General features: G+C 38.5%; 1 protein-coding gene across 3 annotated transcripts in view; it reads left to right on the forward strand.

The window, feature by feature from the left end:
* tyw1 (tRNA-yW synthesizing protein 1 homolog (S. cerevisiae)) overlaps positions 1–20,083 on the forward strand; it is a 56,405-nt gene that overhangs the window by 2,487 nt on the left and 33,835 nt on the right. For all 3 annotated transcript variants that reach the window (XM_085430767.1, XM_085430769.1, XM_085430768.1), the window contains exons 5-11: positions 1,755–1,949; positions 2,115–2,393; positions 4,631–4,747; positions 12,658–12,790; positions 15,834–15,886; positions 16,005–16,123; positions 18,182–18,291. In XM_085430767.1, coding sequence (XP_085286893.1) covers positions 1,755–1,949; positions 2,115–2,393; positions 4,631–4,747; positions 12,658–12,790; positions 15,834–15,886; positions 16,005–16,123; positions 18,182–18,291 — 1,006 coding nt within the window. The remainder of the gene's footprint in view (positions 1–1,754; positions 1,950–2,114; positions 2,394–4,630; positions 4,748–12,657; positions 12,791–15,833; positions 15,887–16,004; positions 16,124–18,181; positions 18,292–20,083) is intronic.

A 20,083-nucleotide genomic window follows, 5' to 3' on the forward strand; every position in this document is an offset into this window, starting at 1 on the left:
AGAGATGACAAACAACACACAAGTGACATAGTTGGCTGGTTGATGGACCAGTGAAGCCGGACAGGGACCGTGCATCTTGGAAACCATAGACACCGCTGGAGGGAGAAGGTGTTGATATGTAAGTGCATATGGAGGGAAAGTGACCAGAGGCTAGTTGCACAACAAAACACAAGAGGTCCAGAGCCACTAGCAGCATAACTGAGGGTGGTTCAAGGGCATATGGGCCAACCCAAATATTTAATTCTACTATTTAGTAATACTTGTCTAATAGTTTATCTAAAAGGAAAGTTTAAGACTAATCTGCAAAGTAAGATGGTGTCTACACCCCAAATCCAAACTGGGAGCTGGTTCCACAGATCCTCTAAGGAGACCTGGCAAACTTTTCTTTATCACCCCTACCTGTGGCATCATAGAGAATAAATGAAAGATTAATGCAGCTGTCAGATGGGTACTCTGTAAGCAATTAAATGCTGTTTACAGGATGCTCAGAAGCAGCTGTTGGGTGCTAATTAAATCTCTAAAATGTAACTGTGAGCTCATAAGACCTGCCTGTGTGTACTTCCAGGGAACACCTGATTAGAACAGAATTAATCAAAGGAAAATAAAAATCGTTACTCTTATTTTCAAAGCTTGACAGCAAACACTGGCGTGATAAGCCTCAAGTTCTATTACTGCCAGCTCAGCTTAAGCTTCATTTCTGCTTGAGCCTTCAAACGGCCGGTGCAGAGAGCAAACATGTTCCTGCTCATCTGCAGCAAGATGGATTGTTTTCATCAGTCTTTTTATTTTTGTGAGCACAGTCCCTCTGTGCTGCATTTCGAGATGAATAGGAGATTGGTTGGCTGGTTGACAGCAGAAAAAGGAAAATAACTATTTATTCAAAGGGACAGTGATACAGTTTTCAGTGACAGAAAAGCTCTACGTGAAATGTGTCTGCAGACATCTCTCCTTCAGTGCGACTGATTTACTGGTCAGGCATCAGAGGAAGGAACCTTTTTGTTTGGCACATTTGACCCTGTTTCAGTTCAGTTCATTTTATTTCAAACATTTCAAACATATGGAGAGATGGGAGGAAGCCGGAGTACCATGAACCTTTTTGGATACTCCAGCTTCCATCTACCTGTCCAGGGTGTACTCTGCCTCTTGTTTATAGATTCCTCCCCAACTGTGACCCTGAGTTACGTAAACAGAAGAAAATAGATGACTGCATTATTTGTGGATTTGAGCTACTGTTGGTTCAGTAACAAAAAAACATCCACCATCCATTTTCCACTGCTTCTCCAGCAGCAGTCTAACCAGACTTGCTCAGACTTCCTTCTCTCTCTGGCACTTCCCTTCCACCAGATGCAGATACATAGATTCCCAAGCCAGTCGGGAAAAATAACATCTTCACGGTGTTCTGCCCTGGGGTTTGCTTCCATTTGGACATGCTGAAAACACCTAGGAATGCCGATACCACTTCAACTGGCTTCTTTATTGCATCTGCTGCTGCTTAGTTTGTAGCCACAGGCGAGAGTAGGGTGTTAGTAATTGCTTAATTAATTAGGACTAGCTGGTACGTAATTATGTGTCAGCAGTACATCCAGTTAGTGTCCAGTGTTAGTGTCTCAACCTCTCACTGCATTTCGTCCCTAGTTAGTCCCACAGATAAGTGTTTCCATATTTGGACAAAAAAAGTCTTGAATGAAGAAACACTAAGCTTTTTTCCTCCTGTTTAACTCTTTCCTACATGCTGTGTTTACCTCTCCCATTAGTGCATCAGTAAGTCGGTGTGCGTGTTTCTTGTGGCAACTTACACTGATGGACAGCCCACAGAAAATGCTGAGTGGTTCTGCAAGTGGCTCGAAGAGGCATCCACTGACTTCAGATATGGGAAGACCTACTTGAAAGGACTCAGATATGCAGTGTTTGGCCTTGGAAACTCTGTCTATGTTGGCCATTACAACACGGTATGAAAGGTTTTCACAAAATGAGAAGAATGACACTGGTTGATAATAGTCAGCTATTCAGAGGATGTCTAAAGCTTCAAGGCTGTAGCTCAGCAGTTTATTAAGCCTGAATCACTTCAGTGCTTTCAGTAATTACTAAGAATTCAACCTGCTTTTTTCATACAGGTGTGTAAAAATGTGGACAAGTGGCTGTGGATGCTGAGTGGCAGACGAATCATGACCAGGGGAGAAGGCGACTGTAATGTGGTGAAGAGTCTTAATGGCAGCATCCAGGCAGACTTCCTGACCTGGAAGGTCAAGTTCCTGAACCGCTTAAAGACTCTGGCAAAGGGCGAGAAAAAGAGCTGCAGTGGGAAGTGCAAGACTGAGGGCTCCTGTAAGAACAAGAGGAAGGAGCGACAGGAAGAAGAGAAGAAGGCCTCTCCACAGAATAACAGCTCTGAGGTAAGGGCAGGAAAGTTGTTTTTATTAAAGTCTTCATCAAAATATTCAATTATTCACATTTTTGGGATCCAGATATTTGCTTTTAAATATGTTTGAGCCTATACCGTCTCAGCTTGGCAGCCTGACACGCCTCTCACTTCCAGCTGTCATTATCACGCATCAGTTCGCTTCATTATTGCCAACTTGGAAACTTTGTATCAACGTTTAGCAGCTTTTCTAGGAGCCGTGTTTAATTGCCATTGGACGTTTCTTCCTGTACTTTTGAAGGGAACCAGCACCCAGACAGAGAAAAGGAGACATCCTCTTGCTTCTTTCATTCTCTCCGAGCGATTGTTTTAAGATAGTATATCTTAATATTATTATCTATAACAGTAGTTCAAACGCCCCTTTTGCCCCTGCTGATGGGCAAAGCTGTGAATACTCGATGTTAATTATCACCAAATCTGTTCTTTTGTGGGTGAAGGCTGGCCTTGTGCTTAAAATGACTAGCTGATAAGCCATTTAGTTTCTGAACATTCATTCAGCTGTTCTTAAATATTACAGCAAACATCTACCTGCTGTGTGACAGACAGAAAAAATATTTATTGGTCCACACCAGTTGTCCAAGTTTTGGTAGCGTGTCTCTATTTTTATATAATAGTGAAAGCAAGCTTCTGAGTGAAAAAATGTTGATTTCTCTGGCTTCTGACTGAGATTATAAACTATAGTCAGAATATGAAATATAGCCATGGGTTCTGCTTTTAAAAATGTCCAAGTGGTTTCTAAAGGCCAGCAAGAGGTGATTCACGTCTTATTGAATACTTCATGAAAATCATTCTGTTTACATTTAGAGTAAGAAATGGGGATAAATCCAGGGTAAGCTTTCGGGTGGGCCTAGCATGTGATTTATAAGCCACTGCTGTACATGCGGCACAACTGTCCTCGATGTCTCAGTGATATTGATCTCTCTCTCTCTCTCTCTCTCTCTCTCTCTCTCTCTCTCTCTCTCTCTCTCTCTCTCTCTCTCTCTCTCTCTCTCTCTCTCTCTCTCTCTCTCTCCAAAAGGCTATGATGGACGCCCAAAATGCTTTAAAAAAAAAAGAGTTCACAAATTAATGGGTGACATCAGGGTGCCTCTGTCATCTTTTATAGACAGCCTACAAATAAAAGTAAAAACACCCACATAAAAATGTTAACTATCATCAGAACAGCTTTGTGCATACGATACCACACGTTGTAATATTATTTCCTCACTATTTGACTCCAGGCTTGTCCCACCGACTCTAAATGAAGCAGGTAAAGAGAACTGGAGAAAGAAAGATAGAGAAAGCATCCAGCTTACATCTAGTTGGAGAATTGTCCTTTGGGTTAGGATAATGTAATATGACATTACACGGGCACTTTAGAACTCCAAGCAGGAGTCTGAAACAGACTGGCCAGGCTAATAGCTTCATGTTGCACTCCTTCAACAATGTGATTAAAATCAGATCAGACGCCTGAATTTCTCAGGAGTGTTATACTTGGCTTATTAGGTCCTTATTTAGTAGCAGCGATGTGCACTTTCAGGTGCAGCGTGGCGTTATTTAATGTTCTGCATGAAAATTGTTGTATTTCACTTAACACCGGTCTATCATGTGAAAATATGAAAATAGCACTTTTTTCCCCCCCCCACCGCTCTCTAAAATTACACATTTCACAAGTACAAAAAGACATTTTATGTACACACATGCGCACACAGCCTTCATATGCATCACAGCACACACAGATGATCAGTTGTCATGGTAGCGGGGACCTCAGAGCCAACTCTAGCTGAGACTTCCTCCCCTCTGTCTGCAACACTCAGCAGAGGTGACATTCAGCCGGAACCGAGAGGAGCTGAGAACTGTGGCGAGGGGACCATCGTGGTGATTTATGTACCCGCTGTACCACTCATGCATTTTATTCTCCTGCTGCACATGTCGGCCATGTGTCGTGATAAATCTGCTGAAATGCCATAAACGCATACGGTACATAGTTTTCTTATTTAATCAGGCAGCCCAGGAGGACATAACGATGTTCAATAAATGTGTTCCACATCAGCACACTCACTCAATCACAACTTCTTTTTTTTTTTTATTTGTTATGGATTGGACCATATGTGAGCCTTTCTTTACTACATGCCATTCATCTTTATCACCGTGTCCCCGACTTTCCATTTTGACCTTGTTTTTTTAACCACTTTTTGTGCTTCTTTATTTCTTCTTTCATTTTTTCCCCAGGATGATCTAGTGGAATCCAGCAGTGATGAAGATGAGTCCGGTCTGCCAGATGAGAAAAAAACGGTGCTCGACGTGGAGGATCTGGGAAATATTATGAACAGCGTTAAGAAAGCAAAGGTCAGGCTTCCTCCGCCAACATGTTAGCACCACTTTTTGCAATACATATGCTCGTGTTATTTCACACATTGACAGCAGAAACCCTTAGAACTAAGCAGAGCTTAGTATTCGTACTTGTAAATATGAGTTGTGTATACAGTACTTAGCAATTCCCCTCATAAACCTGCAGTTTTGTTATTCTTGAGTCATTTTAAACTGTCACTCCAATGTCATCATCCAGCAGCTCTATTTTCAGCATTTCCATTTCAAGGTCTGCAAGCAGGCATCACTGTGGCATTAAGCTCCCACCACCTTCATCCAGTGTAAGTGCGTTCAGTAAAGAGATAAGAGTGGTATCATTAAAGGAGAAATGGCAGATGGTTTGATAGACACCAGACCCCGACAGACGAGGAGTGGAGGCTTGCGTAATAGTTAGGACGCCCACTCCACAGACTTGCGAGAGATGAGTGACTCAAGAAAAAATTGAAAAAGAAGAGACATTATCACTCTGCTGTTATAGGCTGTCCTATAAAGATCTATGACAGCTTATATAAAGTGGACAGACGATACCCTGTAATGTACCACTTTGAATGTAGCAGATTAGTGTAAGCTGCTCATTAGTTTCATTCAAAAAAATGGAAGAAATTGGAAATTCAAGAAAAGAGAAATTACTTCATTCAATTGCAGATTTTCATTTTTATTGATTTTAATCATGAATAATGCCAAATGATATAAATCTCTTATTTTTTTTATGTACATCGTGACATTTTTGTTAGTATGCTTTACCTCAAAACCTCTGTACTCAGTTCAGGAAGCACTGATGCACTGCAGAAATGAGCCTTTTTGGACTTCAGTCTGCTTGTTGGCAGATAAAGATGAAATTCATAATACACAACAACAACACAAGATAGATTAGTATCAGTACAGGAATTTTCCATAGTGTAGGCCCACTTTAGAAAATGTGAATGAGTGCATAGATTTTGAACTTTTAACTATAATTTCAGTTTCACCGCTTGTGCCCATTCACACTACACCAAAGTCCTTTGGGGTTACATCAGGAAGGGCATCCAGTGTAAAAACTTAAAATAAGGGAAATTTCAGCTGAAATGCTAAAAAAAAAAAAAAAACTTCAAATAAATTGCCAAATCAAATCCAACATGATTTGGCAACTTGATGTGGCAGCTCTTTGTCAAAAAGGGAGCAACTGAAAGTATCATTATTATTGTTATTTTAAATTGATAATGATAGTTGTTGTGACTGTATCATTTCTATACATCCATTTTATTAATTGAAGTGAGGGGTCACAGGGGGACTGGGACAGAATTGAGGTAAATGATGGACAAATCAGCAGTCCATCACAGGGCTAACACAGAAACACAGACAGCCATAGACTGTCACTTGCAGACAATATACATTCATCGCTTTAACAGCAGAGCTGTGTGTTTAAAGTGTCGTAAAGATCTGTAGCAGTCCTGATGTGCAAATCGGTCCTCCATCCTGGGTATAGCGGCAGGCGACTAATTGGTAACTTGAACATTCTTGCTCTAATACGTGGTGCTAACCACGGCACTACTGTGCCATGCATTTACTGTTACTTTATAGTATTTGACATTTTGAAGTGATCACACTCTACTTTAAGCTTCTTTCACCAGAAATGTTACATCATAAAAAGACATTCACAGAATTATTTACTAATGTTGCCACAGTCAAAACACAAACTTCTGTCTCGGTCGACTTTACATCCAGAAAACTTTTAGTGTGGAGGCAGCTCCTGTCCTGAAGATGCACACAAGTGTTTTATTCTGTTGTGTTTTGATAGATGTGAAATTATTATTTTCGCTGTATGTGCTCCTTTGGGTTACTGAATATTATGCTTCATTTGACTGCGGTTCATAGGAGACTTAATGCACTGAATGCAAAATGCTTTGTGCTGTCCATGCTCTCCCAGGCTCATCTCTTCCTGTGTGACAGTAATATTACAGTGTAGACGCTCTTGGAGGTTAGGACAGACTACGTTGTAAGGACAGCACAAATGTGTTTATACAGCACAGCTGGGAAGTTAAAGAGACATTAGTTTATGACTTGAGGAGTCTGGGTTGATCAGTACTCTTCAGTTATGCCCTCCACAGTAAGAAGAGTTAGACTTCTTTTCTTTTTTCTTTTTTAATTCATGAGGTGTTTTCATGTAATTTTTATGATCAAGCTGCTGTTATCCTTTTCCCCAAAGATATACCCATAGACTATTTCTTTATGATACCCAAGGCAGTCATCTTTATTCCTAACCTGTCATGTAAGATTTAATTGTAACTGCTCTGGGATGATTTGTGCCATCACACATGGATGCCAGAGATGACTTGGATTCCTGTAGTAACAAATTTATGTTGCTTTTGCATAATTTGTTCACACAGAGCGAGCAGTGTAAGATGTAATTAGTTTGAGCATTAATATTGTCAAGAGACAGCAGGTATTTAGCCAAGCTGAATACTCTGTGAGTAATCAAACTGTGACTAGAAAATGCTGTATCTGTGGGGCTTGTTACACTCTTCAGGCTTAATTCTGGCTCTTTATGGTGATTTTTAGTAAAACATTACATTTTCTTTAAATTTGACATCTGTAATACTGTAAGAGGACCAGATTTACAAATACCATTACAATGATGAAAGGGAGGATTTTTTTTTTCAATTCTTTTTTTTTTTTTTTTTACAGGTTTTATATCCCACGCTGATTTCACAAGTTTCCTTGTGGCATTTAATGCTCTCTACCCCATTACACTGAAATAAACATCAGTCTCCTGTTCGTTTTTAGTTTACAATTATGGTGTAGTGTCAGTAGCTGAATAATTCACGCACAAATCACCTCGTGCTTGGATAAGTAGGTTACCTCGCCCAACCTGTCTTTCTCTTTTTTTTGCCATTAAGTTGATGTAGGTGCCCCTGTGCAAGATACTAAACCACACATTACCCCTTAGATGCATCGACTGACCTATGAATGTGTGCATGGGAGGTAAAAGGTGTTTAAAGACACCAAATATTTCTTGAAACTAATAAAACACTGTGTGAATTGGTAAGTTTGGCTTGTAGTGTGAAATGAGCTTTGAGTGCTCAGTAAGAGTAAATATAAGTTTGCATTTATTGACTGATAAAAACTGAAACTGGAAGGATTTGTCTGTACTGGTGTCCATGTGGCTTGTATCCCAGATGGAATCAGGATGACTTGATCACTGCTAAACATTTCATGAATACATGTTTTGTTTTTTTCCTTCAGTGATGGACAGGCTGTGATTGGCTGTGGCCTTAATCTATATCAGTCTTTGGCTGTAGTTCCATTTTTATTCTAGCAAGTGCCTGCAAAATTCATTTTGCATTGTTGTCCTAAATTGATTTTTTACAATTGTTTATAGTATTGGCATCTAAACTTTGTCATAAGAGTCTTCCATTTCTGCCAGAGTGGTCGATTTTACGTTGTGGGACTGTTGCCAGTTAGGAGTTAGTGTAAAACGCATCATTAACCTGAGCTGGCACGCAGCAATTTTGGCTCCGTTTTTATGTTTTCAGCTCACTAGCCAAAGGAAAAAAGCACACATAAGATGCCAGTATAACTACTACTAAGGTATATTCTATATTTTCAGAAACATTGATTGGCATAAATTAACATGTTCAGATTCTGGACTGGACTGGCTTTATTAAACCTCCTGTGTGCAAAATGCACCCTAGTTAAAAGTCCTCAGGCAGATTACATAGTGAAAACAACAATTTTGAGCTCTTAGGGGTGCAGGGGAGTTTTGATTCATCTGCAGGCCTTTTTAATTTTAATTTTTATCATTATTATTGTTATTATTTTTTTTTTTTTTTTTTATTTTTTATAAATCATCACATTTTTTTTGTTAAGTTTTAATGTCTGCTAACTGTTTTAGAAACAGAAATGTAGAAAAAAAAATATTCGAAATTTAGAATTTATGCTGTTCCATCAACATATCTGTTACAATATGACTACACTTGTTATAAGCACAAAATAATGGCAAATACTGTTATTTTATTGTTTTACAGTATAGAGAGTAGTGCACCTATAGACTAATTTTCTTGGTGTGCAATCCTCTTTTGGAGCCGGAGCAAACACTGGTAACAAATAGCTTCTCTTATTCACATATATTAAAATATTTGGATAATAAGGTTAAGCTTTAAAATATTGAATTCATTTTGCCAGCTTAGAGTGTTTGTCTTTCTTATTTTCTACTTGTTCATGGTTTGGGCTTTTTTTGCCTCCCGTACTTTTATGTTTTTCCCTTATTCACATGTGCTACTCAATCAGTGAAGTATTATTGCATCATTCATCTGCAGCAGCACCATGTTGTGTCATGGTTCCCGTGCACAACACGATGCTGTGAGATGTCCCATTTCTGTTAGCCCAGATTGGCCCAAGCATGACTGGGTGTCAAGGCTGAAAGCCAATCAGTGGGATCCAGAGACTAGGGCCAGATAAATTTTCAAGGCTGCATGAAAACACCATAGGGACAGATTGTTTCACCGTTGGCTACGTGCTGTGTATGCTATCAGAACTGTACGAGTCACAGATGCATTAAGTGAAGGTGGACATTTGGGCCGGCTGAGTGGCAAACTAGTCTTATCCAATCTTGAGTGTTAAATTGTAGGCTGTACATGTTTTCACTCCCAGTTTAGATTTTTGGTGAACTTTAAGAATGACTTGAGGCCCATTCACACGATGATTGAAACACTGGATGGCTGTTGCTCGCCCTGATTTACAGTGTATGGTTGTTTTTGTACTCCTGTCTTTATTACTGGAATAGATCATAGCTTAACGTCACCTATAATAGAATAGATCATCGCTTTAAGTCACTCAGAGTAAAACATGCAACCCATACATTTTGCAGTGATCTAAATGACGCGTAAAAATATCATCAAGCACCATCTTTTTTCCATCTAAGAAAGAAATGTGACAGTATTCTGACAAAGCAGCGTGGCTTCCTTGTTCACAGCATCTACTATCAAAACTGAGCTCTAGGGGACCACTGCTGCTGTCAGGTGTGAGAAACCTCCTCTGTATTTGGGGCTATGATTGTTGAGGAAATGCACAGAGCAAATAGTGCTACTAGATAGCTACAAGGGCTTGCATTCTTCCAGTTTTAAGTTAAAAGAGTGCTATTTTACACAGATGACTGTGAACACCTGAAGCATAGGTTCACAAATAAAATTGGCAGTATATTTAGAGAGAAGCTTGCTCTCTGTTTTTTAACAAAGGCTTTAGGAGACTAAAACGGATTAGCAGCTGCTCAATTCTGGCAAAAATTATATTCAGAATTAATATTGAGGCAATTATCATTTAACCAACTGCTCACAGACTGTGGAAAAGTTGACTTTGTCTTGTTTCTTTTCCAGTTGATCAGATAGTTATTAAAATATTTTCTAGGCTTGCAACAAGAAACTTACTGAAGAGTTTCACAAAGAACAGACCTCATAATTTCTTATCCACACCCAAGGACATTAATTGCAACTACGTTAAAACAAAGAACAGAAGCAAAATTCTCACAGACTCTAAGTTTAACAGTTAATTTGTGTTACTGTTACATACTGGGGTAGCTACTTGGCTGGGAAGCACCAAGGCATGGACGTGCATGCTGGGAGCTACCGAGGCCTTGAAGAGGGTTGGACGGTAATATGTTACAATTTCTAAATCTATTGCTCAAAGATGCTCAAAACATAGTTTCACAAGCTTTTAATACTGGAATATAATTACTTCCAATGAACAGACCCGAATAAGGGAAATGGTAGCACCAACAACACCAAACAAAAGAGAAAGAAGATCATGAATCAGACACAATAGACTGTCATATTCAGGCTTCTCCCCAAACTAGACTGTTAGTAAACTAGACTACAAAAAACAAACCTGAAATCTGGAATGCCGGTATTCCCAACTCAGCCTATAATAAATGTGAGGAATAGTGCAAGTGCTGATGGAGGTGAGGGAGCGTGAGAAGGAATCAGCCTGACAACCACTCTCAGGCATCATATGAGTGCAGGTGAGCCTTCTGCTGCCAGTCAGCACTGGAGATAAATTGGATAGCAGGTTACTCAGGATGACTGAGAAAGAAAAGCTGGTGCACTGAAGCACATGTAACAATCCACATTGGAAATAGCAGTTGACCAATAATTTCTAGCCCTGATGCAAATGATGTTTTACTATCATGAGGTGAAAACTTGCCTGCAGTAATTAGCTATATCCTGTGGAAGCCCACTGTATTCTATCTGCTCAGCACCAAGCAGCAGACATATTTAGAGACAAACTGGTGTAAATGAGTAAAACATTTAGCATTTAAAGAGCATGATCTTTCCTTTTACACTTGCAAGAAGCAAATATATGGGTTAAAAGGGGAGTGAGTACTGGACTTAATTAAATTTCCACTGGGTATAGCGCAATATTTTCATTTATTTAGAGCCATTTAACCAAGAAATCTGCTACTGCGGGATCAAAGTTTTTGCAAATTTGCAAGTAAGAGAGAGTACAAATGTTCTCAAGACTACTGACTCCAGAGATAAGAGAGGAAAGATTAAAATGGACTCTATAAGAATCTCATTGATTTGCAGTAACGGTTTGTGCAATGTTAACAAGTATTTTTCACACAGTTCTACGGGGGTTAGTACCATACGGTGAGCTACAAAGGAATCTGTGAACTATCTACATTCTTGAAGAATACAAGTGTGTTGAACATTTATCAGCATTTGCTGACACTGTATTAGCACCTAAAGGGCCCTAGTGTGCTGACAGGGTGACATATAGATCCCTATAGACAAACTGAAGAAGTGGCAAAGGTGCAGTAATTGGGTGAAGCTGTCATTTACCATGGTTAATGTTAAAGGCTGGTCATCCATCACGTCTTTCTGAAAAGTAACACCTGTTTCTCTGTCCCCAGGCAAAGTTTTCTTGCAGGATTTAATCAATCTTGTTGTATTTGTCCACAGAATATATCTAAGATATTTAGCATTATACACAAAATCACTGCATTGCAGTATTATAATCCTGGCATGAAATAAGATGTTGATGATGATGCAGCAAAAAGAAAAAAAATAGCTGTTGTGATACAGAGAGCTGTATAAAAGTTGGTCATCACTTTTCCAAATGGATCCTGGACATGTTTTCAAAAGTCAACTTTCTTAGACAACAGTTGATGTCTGCAGCAGTGTCCATCTTTTTAAGCAGCCTGTGATGGTCATTTGAAAGCAAAAAAAACCCCAACTTATTAATTTTCGCAAAGCAGGGAAAATGAAAAGACGCCAAAGTATTTTTCGCTCGCAGTTTCTAAATATGGACCACATACATATGTATTGTAATGATAGATGCAATTAATAGGCAGGTTGAAGAGGAAATGTTGGATTTGTAATGTCTTTATGGTTTTTTGCAAGTGTGTAAATGATTCCTTAATGTATTTATTCTGCTTGTCAAAACAAATATATATACATATATACATAGCTGGATTGACGTGATCATCTTTACAACAAAATGCTCAATTTATGTGGCCTTTACTTTGTTCTTTACACACACAACAGAACATAACAGAAAAACTTTTTCAAATACTATAAATAAGACATCATTTAATTATGTCTTTTTCTCTGAATCTTTTGATGATGGCTCATCTACAGCATTGCATTCAGTTTTCACAATTTAATATTAATAAACATTGTCATCTTTTGCAGATCTAGATCCCCTTTTTTGCAGAACCTGTGCCCATCTTTACTTCTGAGAAACCCCGTCTCGCTAAGATGCTCTTTTTGTACTCTGTGATGTTACGGACTTGTTGCCGGTTAACCTGATTAGTTGCAAAATGTCTCTCCAGCTGTTTCCTTTTGTTACCTAGTATAGATATAAATGTTTATATGGCTGTAGACCATAATAGACTGAAAGTTTTGTTTCTGCCTCAGAGCAAAGAGGAGAGTCAAAGAGACGGCCAGATGGTGAAGCTATCCAAATTAAACGGAGTGCAGAAGATTGAAGACGAAGGGGAAAGAAGGGAGATGATCACCCCTGCCCTCAGAGAAGCACTGACAAAGCAAGGTGAGGAAAGAGGATTCAGAAAAAAAATTGAGGATTAGCAAAAGGGAAGTCACAAAAGCAAATTAGAAACCAAAAATGCCAAGTTACCAGCACTGATAGCTTACTGACTCAGTCAGTGGTAGTTTTATGGTTCTTCAAGATGTATTTGTAAAATTATATATCGCTTTCTAAAGGAACATCTGGTGGGTGTCACTTGTGACTGCGAATAATATATGCATGTTATCTAGCTGCATTGCTTTGCATTGTAAACCAAAGAAATCTCATTACAGACAGAGTGCACCAGCTGCTCTCAGCATATATTTAACCTTCATCTTTCCACAGAGGGCAGCAAAGTTTTTTTTCACTTTAAACATAGATTGTTAGTTATGCCATTTTTTTAAATTTATGTGGTACTAAAAGGTATTTGCATAACAATTTAATGTAACTCATATGGCTAAAGATGTATTTTTGCAATTCATTAAGTATTTAATGGCTATCAGTGCTTATTGCTCTGGCGTACTATGCAGAAAGAAGAAATTAGTTGAAACCATTGGAGTATATTTGGGTTAATCAGTTGCTGAAATTTCATTACGTTTTAACCTTGCTGATGAGCTGTTATTTAAAGGTTCAACATGGAAACTGTGGGTGGGTGCAGTGCATTTCAGTTCTTGCTTGTTTAAGATAGTAAGTTCAGGACTAAAGATTAGCTTAAAATGTTAATCTAATGTTAACTTAATGTCTAAATAATAATATGAATGTATAACTAGTGTCTGTTTTAACTGAGGCTATTTGAAAATTGGACTGTTGTATTAAGGTTTAACATTATCTAGTAGAAATAACATCAAAATATTCTGTTTAAAAGGTCTGTGAATCCATCACTATTTATATTGTTGCTATTTTTTTCCACTGTGCACCATGTGCTGATTTTTTTTTTTTTTTTTTTTTTACTCATTAGGTCTGGATTTTACTATTCTACTCTTCTACTATCCCACTATTAAAACACAAGCCAGCAGTCATTTTCAGCCAATACCCCCCACAGTTAGCTTACACAACACTCTATAAATAGGACACTGAACACAGGACTTCACTTCATTTGACCAAATGTTGACCTATTTCGTGGTGTTTATGTTGGCAACAATTAGTCCTGGAGGGCAGTTTGTTTTATTTAGAAGGAAGGATGAAAGTTTTGGCATTGTCTTCATGGTTTTCAGCCTTGGAAGGATATGTTTCCTGTATAGTCTTTTCCTGGCATGGATTGGATGCCAGTGTCACATACTGCTCTTGTGCATTGTCCAAAAAAGTTTTAACACAGTGCTGCACAGTGTGCAAAATAGTTTTCCATCAGCGAGGTTCAAGAGAAACCTATTTCAAGAAAATAGTGACAGGGAAAGTCATAACTAGAAGGTAGAGGTTAATTAGTAAATTATTATTAATTATTAAAGTAGCTTACCAATGTCACTTTCAGTCAGTTCCGGTAGTGTGCAACACACAGAGTTTGGCTTCTTCTTTGTGCCACACACCAGGTAAAGCTTTCCTGTTTGGTTCAGACAAGAAAAGCACAAAGTCAAGAGTGAAACCTGTTGTGGGGGTGATATCTGTGGTATCTTTGTGCTTAAATTGTCACTCTAATATGTAAATTGGCAGTCGTCTCTTTCATTACTTGGTGGAAGACCAGTTAGGCCATTGTCTCCCTGCTCCTTTCATTCCCCTCAAGCAGCTCAAGAGTGAAAGACAGAGTATCACATGAGTGTAAACTGTTTTTATAATTTTCATATTCTCCGATGCTGTTTCTCTGAAATGGTGCAGTTATCATAGAGTGTATTAAAAAGACGGACACATTCTCAGTGACATCAACTGTTGGTTTGTGAAGTCTAATGTGAATTGAGCATATTCATTGTCGTCATCTTGTGTTTTAAACCTGACATGATGGCGAGGGGAGGCTCTCACCGGAAGAACTGAGAGACGCTGCACACATGGCATCACTTCATTTTTCATATTCAGAAGACATGTCCATCTTTTATATACAGTGCATGGAGACACACAAACACAAAGATAATCATTGTTCTTGTTAAAGTCACTAATAGCAGGTCCGATTCAGTACTGTGTTGTCCAGAGTCTTGTAGACCTGCACTCAGTTTTTTTTGTTACTTGTGAAAAGATGATTCAGTGGTAAGCTGTTACATTGAAGTGTAAAAATCAAAAAAGTGTATTTCATTCATTCAGCCTTTCCTGCAAATATACCCACAAACAGCCTTGATGAGGAACATTTTGTATTTGACTAATCTTGCATCAAACCTGAGATCTGTGGGAGCAGTTCGAGCACAAACACACCCCGGTACAGATGTCCTGCTGTGTTTTTGTGTTTTAGATATTTCATGAAGGTTTTAATAGCAGCTACAACACACACAAGCTTCCAAAATAGGAGGCTTTGTTTTTTAAACTTGCTGCCTACATTCTTTGTGTGGCTTTGTATTGCTGTACTTACTAGAAAGCTATTTTAAATGATTTTGAAAAGGAAAGGCAGCCCTTCTTCTTTAATCTATCACGTTTTTTTGTTTGTTTGTGTTTTTTCCTGGGATTTCATGAATGCGTCAAGTCATGAGGATAAAAGGATTCCATCTGACAGATATTATAGAGCGGGACGGATTTTTTTCTTTTCAATTTTTTTTAATGAGGGAGAATGAGGAGAAATCCTGTTCATAGTGGTTTGAGGCCATGGTGTTAAAAGGGATAGAGAGGCCCACCTCAGGGGCATTTGAAACACTTTCCTCACAGACCTTTTTGTGCAAAAAGGGAATCTGAAACATTCTCTCCTTTCTCCCAATGACATGGCTTCAAGCTGCCAGTAGACACTTTGCTGGAGATGTTCAGTGGCTGTTAGCATGGGGCCATTAAAAAATCAGACTTTGTGAATGTTGAAAGGCTTTACTGAAGTAAAGCTATAAAAAGTATATTGTCCATGTTTCTTTCAGCTTAATTTGACTTGTGCAGTTCTGCATTGTGAAGTGTTTCACTGATTTGATGCCGTATTTATAACACGTTGTGTTTTTACCTTTTTGTGAAGGATATAAACTGATTGGGAGTCACTCAGGAGTGAAGCTTTGTCGATGGACTAAGGTAACGAAATCAACCCTTTTAAATAAACCGTTAAAACACTTCCTTTAAATTATCTCAAATTTCTATTACAGCTTTGACAAACTGAATGCATGAATTGTAATTCATTTATTTATTTTAGTCTATGTTGAGAGGAAGGGGAGGTTGTTACAAGCACACTTTCTACGGTATTGAGTCCCACCGGTGCATGGAGACTACCCCCAGCCTCGCATGTGCTAACAAGTGTGTCTTCTGCTGGAGGTATGTGCTTCTCAACTTCTTCTCTTTTAGTTTGACATCATTAAGGAGAATCTTAAGTGATCCAAATAAAAGTTAATCTTTCAGCCTATCAATATTAATACCCTAGTAGAGTACATGTCTTATTTATACTGTGATTTAATTAAGATGCTAGTCCTTCTGGGTACAGGCTTTATGCTTCCCATCTAGGGCTGTGCAATATGACCAAAATCTCATATCCCGATATAAGAATTTTATCGTCCCGATAACCATATGAATCACAAAAATATAACATTTTCTGTAAATTCTGTGAATCTCGGGCAGCTCCACTTGCGTGAAGTGTTTCCAGCTGCGCGTCATGTAGCTGGAGTCGAGTGTTTTAACCGATGCATGAAACTATACATTTTTAGACATAAGTTGTAAAGGCCGCCGTTTTCTTTGTGAGTATTTATTACACGGCGTGCTGCGGGGAAAAGCCTGTTCTAACGTTTGAGTCTAAGGTTTATTTTTTTAGCACCTGGCGGCTCTTTTTTTAATTCTCATCTGTAAATAATCTGCTCTTTCACGCGATTATTTTGAAAAGTCTCAACAGGATCTTGAGCTTTATTGTGAAAGGTTTATGTGGAACATAAACAAGCGAACACGCGATGCTGTTACCGTCGTTGTTGCTAATGACAACGCATTAAAAACGGCGCTTGTCCGTCTGTAGTGTGGTTATATTAAATGTAAGAGAAAGAGAGAACTTTAAGAAATTAATATACAGTGACCATCAAAACGATGAAAAAATATTGCCGTAAACAGTTTATTTTGCGACACCACGAAACAAACAATAGCGTAAAATGAAACGATAGACGTTTTTATATCGTCATCCGATATATATCGTTATATCGAACAGCCCTATTCCCATCACTTTAACTGTCCATTGCTACACAACTGTATATAAGGTATAACTCCTGTTTCCTGTTTTTAGGAGTGTTTTTATTTTGCTATATATTAACTAGTTTTAGCCTGTTTGGTTACTAACTTGTAGGGTTTTTTGTTTTTTTTAAACCAAACCCATTTAGGGTTTAGTCCAGTCACTGTTGATGATCTCGCTGTTCCATAGAAGTTCATGTTTTATGTGCAGATGGATAATGGTCTGCATAGCTGCAAGGCCTAAATGTGGACACTGATTCATCATGGCATTAGTGAGAGATTGGGCCTTTTACCAACTTCAAGTTCCATTTGAAAAGGCGACTGTGTTGAGCACTGAAAGGTCGCTGTCAGAATGTGCTGTGGTGAACTGCTGCCCTGTCAACACAGATCTGCCCGTCTCCCTTACTACAGCTATGTGGGATGACAGGAAATAAGCAATTTCGGGGCACAGCTGCTTTGTTCCTGCTGCCCCCACCATCCACCTCTTTGTGGCAACAGGTGGATCAAGATTTTCATGGACGCCATCAGTATATGTCACGTTAGAGTGTGCATACTTATCTGACAGAAATTTGTGATGCCCCAGGATTTGGTGTTGCACATAGACATCACACTTGGATAGTTGGAACGTGTTATTAACACCCAAAGGGAGAGCATGCATTCTTTCACTTAATATGTTTTTATAGGGTGATAATACACACGCCCACATAATTCACTTTCAATCTGTGAGTAAATAACTTGAGTCTTAGCATTTGGCACCTCGTTAAATGCTCCTTTTATTCTAGTGAAATATGTCTTTAACTTTTTAAGTGATGTTTGTGTTGAACAAACGGTCTAATAGTCTTGGACTTTCTAAATCAGAATTACCATGGAGTAATACCACCGATGAGGTGTAATGTCCTTTGTTTGTACTGAAGCTGGTTTGGAGCCCATATTTACAGTTTGTTTAGGCCATTTATTCCATTTGTAGCCACAAGCAGTGTTCATTTTCCCTTTTATACTCCAGAAGCATGTCTCCAAAGAAGGTAATACCATCTCTAAGGATACAGTGGTTGCTCTTTGATTAATATTTAGTTTGCTGTATTGCTACATTTGGTTGGTGCTTGCTGAAGCAGTTACATCTTGACTGCTGTTAGTTCCTATTTATTCATGTTTGTGCTCCACTAACAGACATCATACCAACCCTGTCGGCACTGAATGGCGCTGGAAAATGGATCCTGCAGAGAAAATCTTGGAGGATGCCCTGGAAAAGCACCAGAACATGATTCGACAATTCAGAGGTTAGGCTTTGAGCAGGTGACACATGCAAACATGAACAACAACATGCATGTTTTTTCTAAATGTCTGTCTGGCTATTTGTCTGTTTACTTATGCTTATGCTTGAAAGTGTTCATCATCTTTGTTAAAATGAACATAGTCACTAAAGTGTGCAAGAATAAGCCATTTTGCACTTTTTCACCTTAAGGTCTTCAGCTTGGAACTTATGAATTCTTTTAAACTTAATGAAGTAAAGTTCACATGCAAGTGCTGATGATCTGTGGGGCTGATGAGCTGTTTCATCACATTGTTGCTTTCCTCGCTCATAAATCACTTTTCAATCGCAGATCCACAGACACACAGTGCATGCAATCTTTGATTTCCACCTCCTGTTTGTAACAACTCCACTCTTTATTTTCTTAAAACTTATCAACATTTGAGGTATCTAAGTTAGTAATTGGAAATCAAAGATTTAAACCTATTTGTACTCCCATTTTCTGGACTATGCTTCTACTGCTTGTACTAACATTGCTGGCATTTGGGACTTTTTCTCTGGCTGCTACCAGCTTTGGCTGAGAACGGCTGGCTGGCCACTCAAAGCTCAGTCCAAACAGAATTTACTGATCCTGTGTGTATGCCCCAAGCAGATTTTCTTTGAGGTTTTCAGAAATGTTGTCAAAACATAGTGGTGACAAATTTATCAGACGTTAAGTAAGGCAAACTAATTCAGAAATATTTTGTTCCTCGTGTGGATTTAAAGGTAATCAGCAAAATTAGGTTAGAGTTCAGACTAAGTTACTCCTTAATGAGTTGTAGGAATAAAACAATGCTTATACTGCAATGTTCTTACACATAAATGTAAGAATATTTTATATTGTCTGTGTTAAACAGTTATTTATTATTCAAAATATAGTGGAAAGGCCTAGCAAAAAGATTTCTTAAGTTTTTCATGTATGTGTGGGCCATTTGATTTACAGTGATATAAAATAACAATTTGAGAAGCTAAATGTATGAATGTTTTTATATTTTTCTAGATAAAACAATTGTGAATAATTAATAGTCAAGAATGTGTTTGCATCTGTTTTGTTTTGTGACAAGCTCAAAGAAATGCGGATAAATTCATTACCATATTGTTAAAGACAAAAGTGTTTTCAAATGTTTTTCAGACTCTTGCTCTCGAGTGTCAGCTGTGGTACAGAAATACAGTCTTACATTATTCCATTCCAAACTGCATTCTGCTCAACACTGGATGTTACTCTGTCCGTACAGCCTGTTGTGACTCTAGTTAGCATAAACACACTTGCAGAGACCATTTCCATCAAGCCCAAACCAGCATCTTTCCAGTTAAACTCTTCATCTTATTTTCTATCGTGCTCATGTACAAGTCAGTACTGACACCATACACTTACCTGCATTATGTAATATGATATTATATGGCTAATAAATAAAATATTCACATGATTGCTAGGCCGGCATGTAGGACCTCGGTCCAGCCAACTATTCTTGAGGCCTGGCCTGATCCTGCAACTTTACGGTCAGAGAGCTGCCTCTCTAACCTCAAAGCTGCTGCTGATCCCATTATAAAACACTGCAGACATTGTGCTCGTGAAATGATATAAATGCAAAAAACTTCTGAGACGTATCTTCTTCAAAGGGGCTATTTTATAGTTAATATGATTCTCAGAGCTGAGTTTAAGGATATATATAACGCACATCATCATAGAAAATCTAATAATTTTTTCCTGATGTGGTTGCAAAAGAGCAATGGCATACCAATGGTTGTCCTGAATGCCACCTTCATATTTCTCTTAGAGT

This window comes from Copadichromis virginalis, linkage group LG14 (assembly GCF_057382275.1).
Source record: "Copadichromis virginalis isolate Kocher_CV1m ecotype Utaka linkage group LG14, C_Virginalis_male_GT1.1, whole genome shotgun sequence".
NCBI lineage: Eukaryota > Metazoa > Chordata > Actinopteri > Cichliformes > Cichlidae > Copadichromis > Copadichromis virginalis.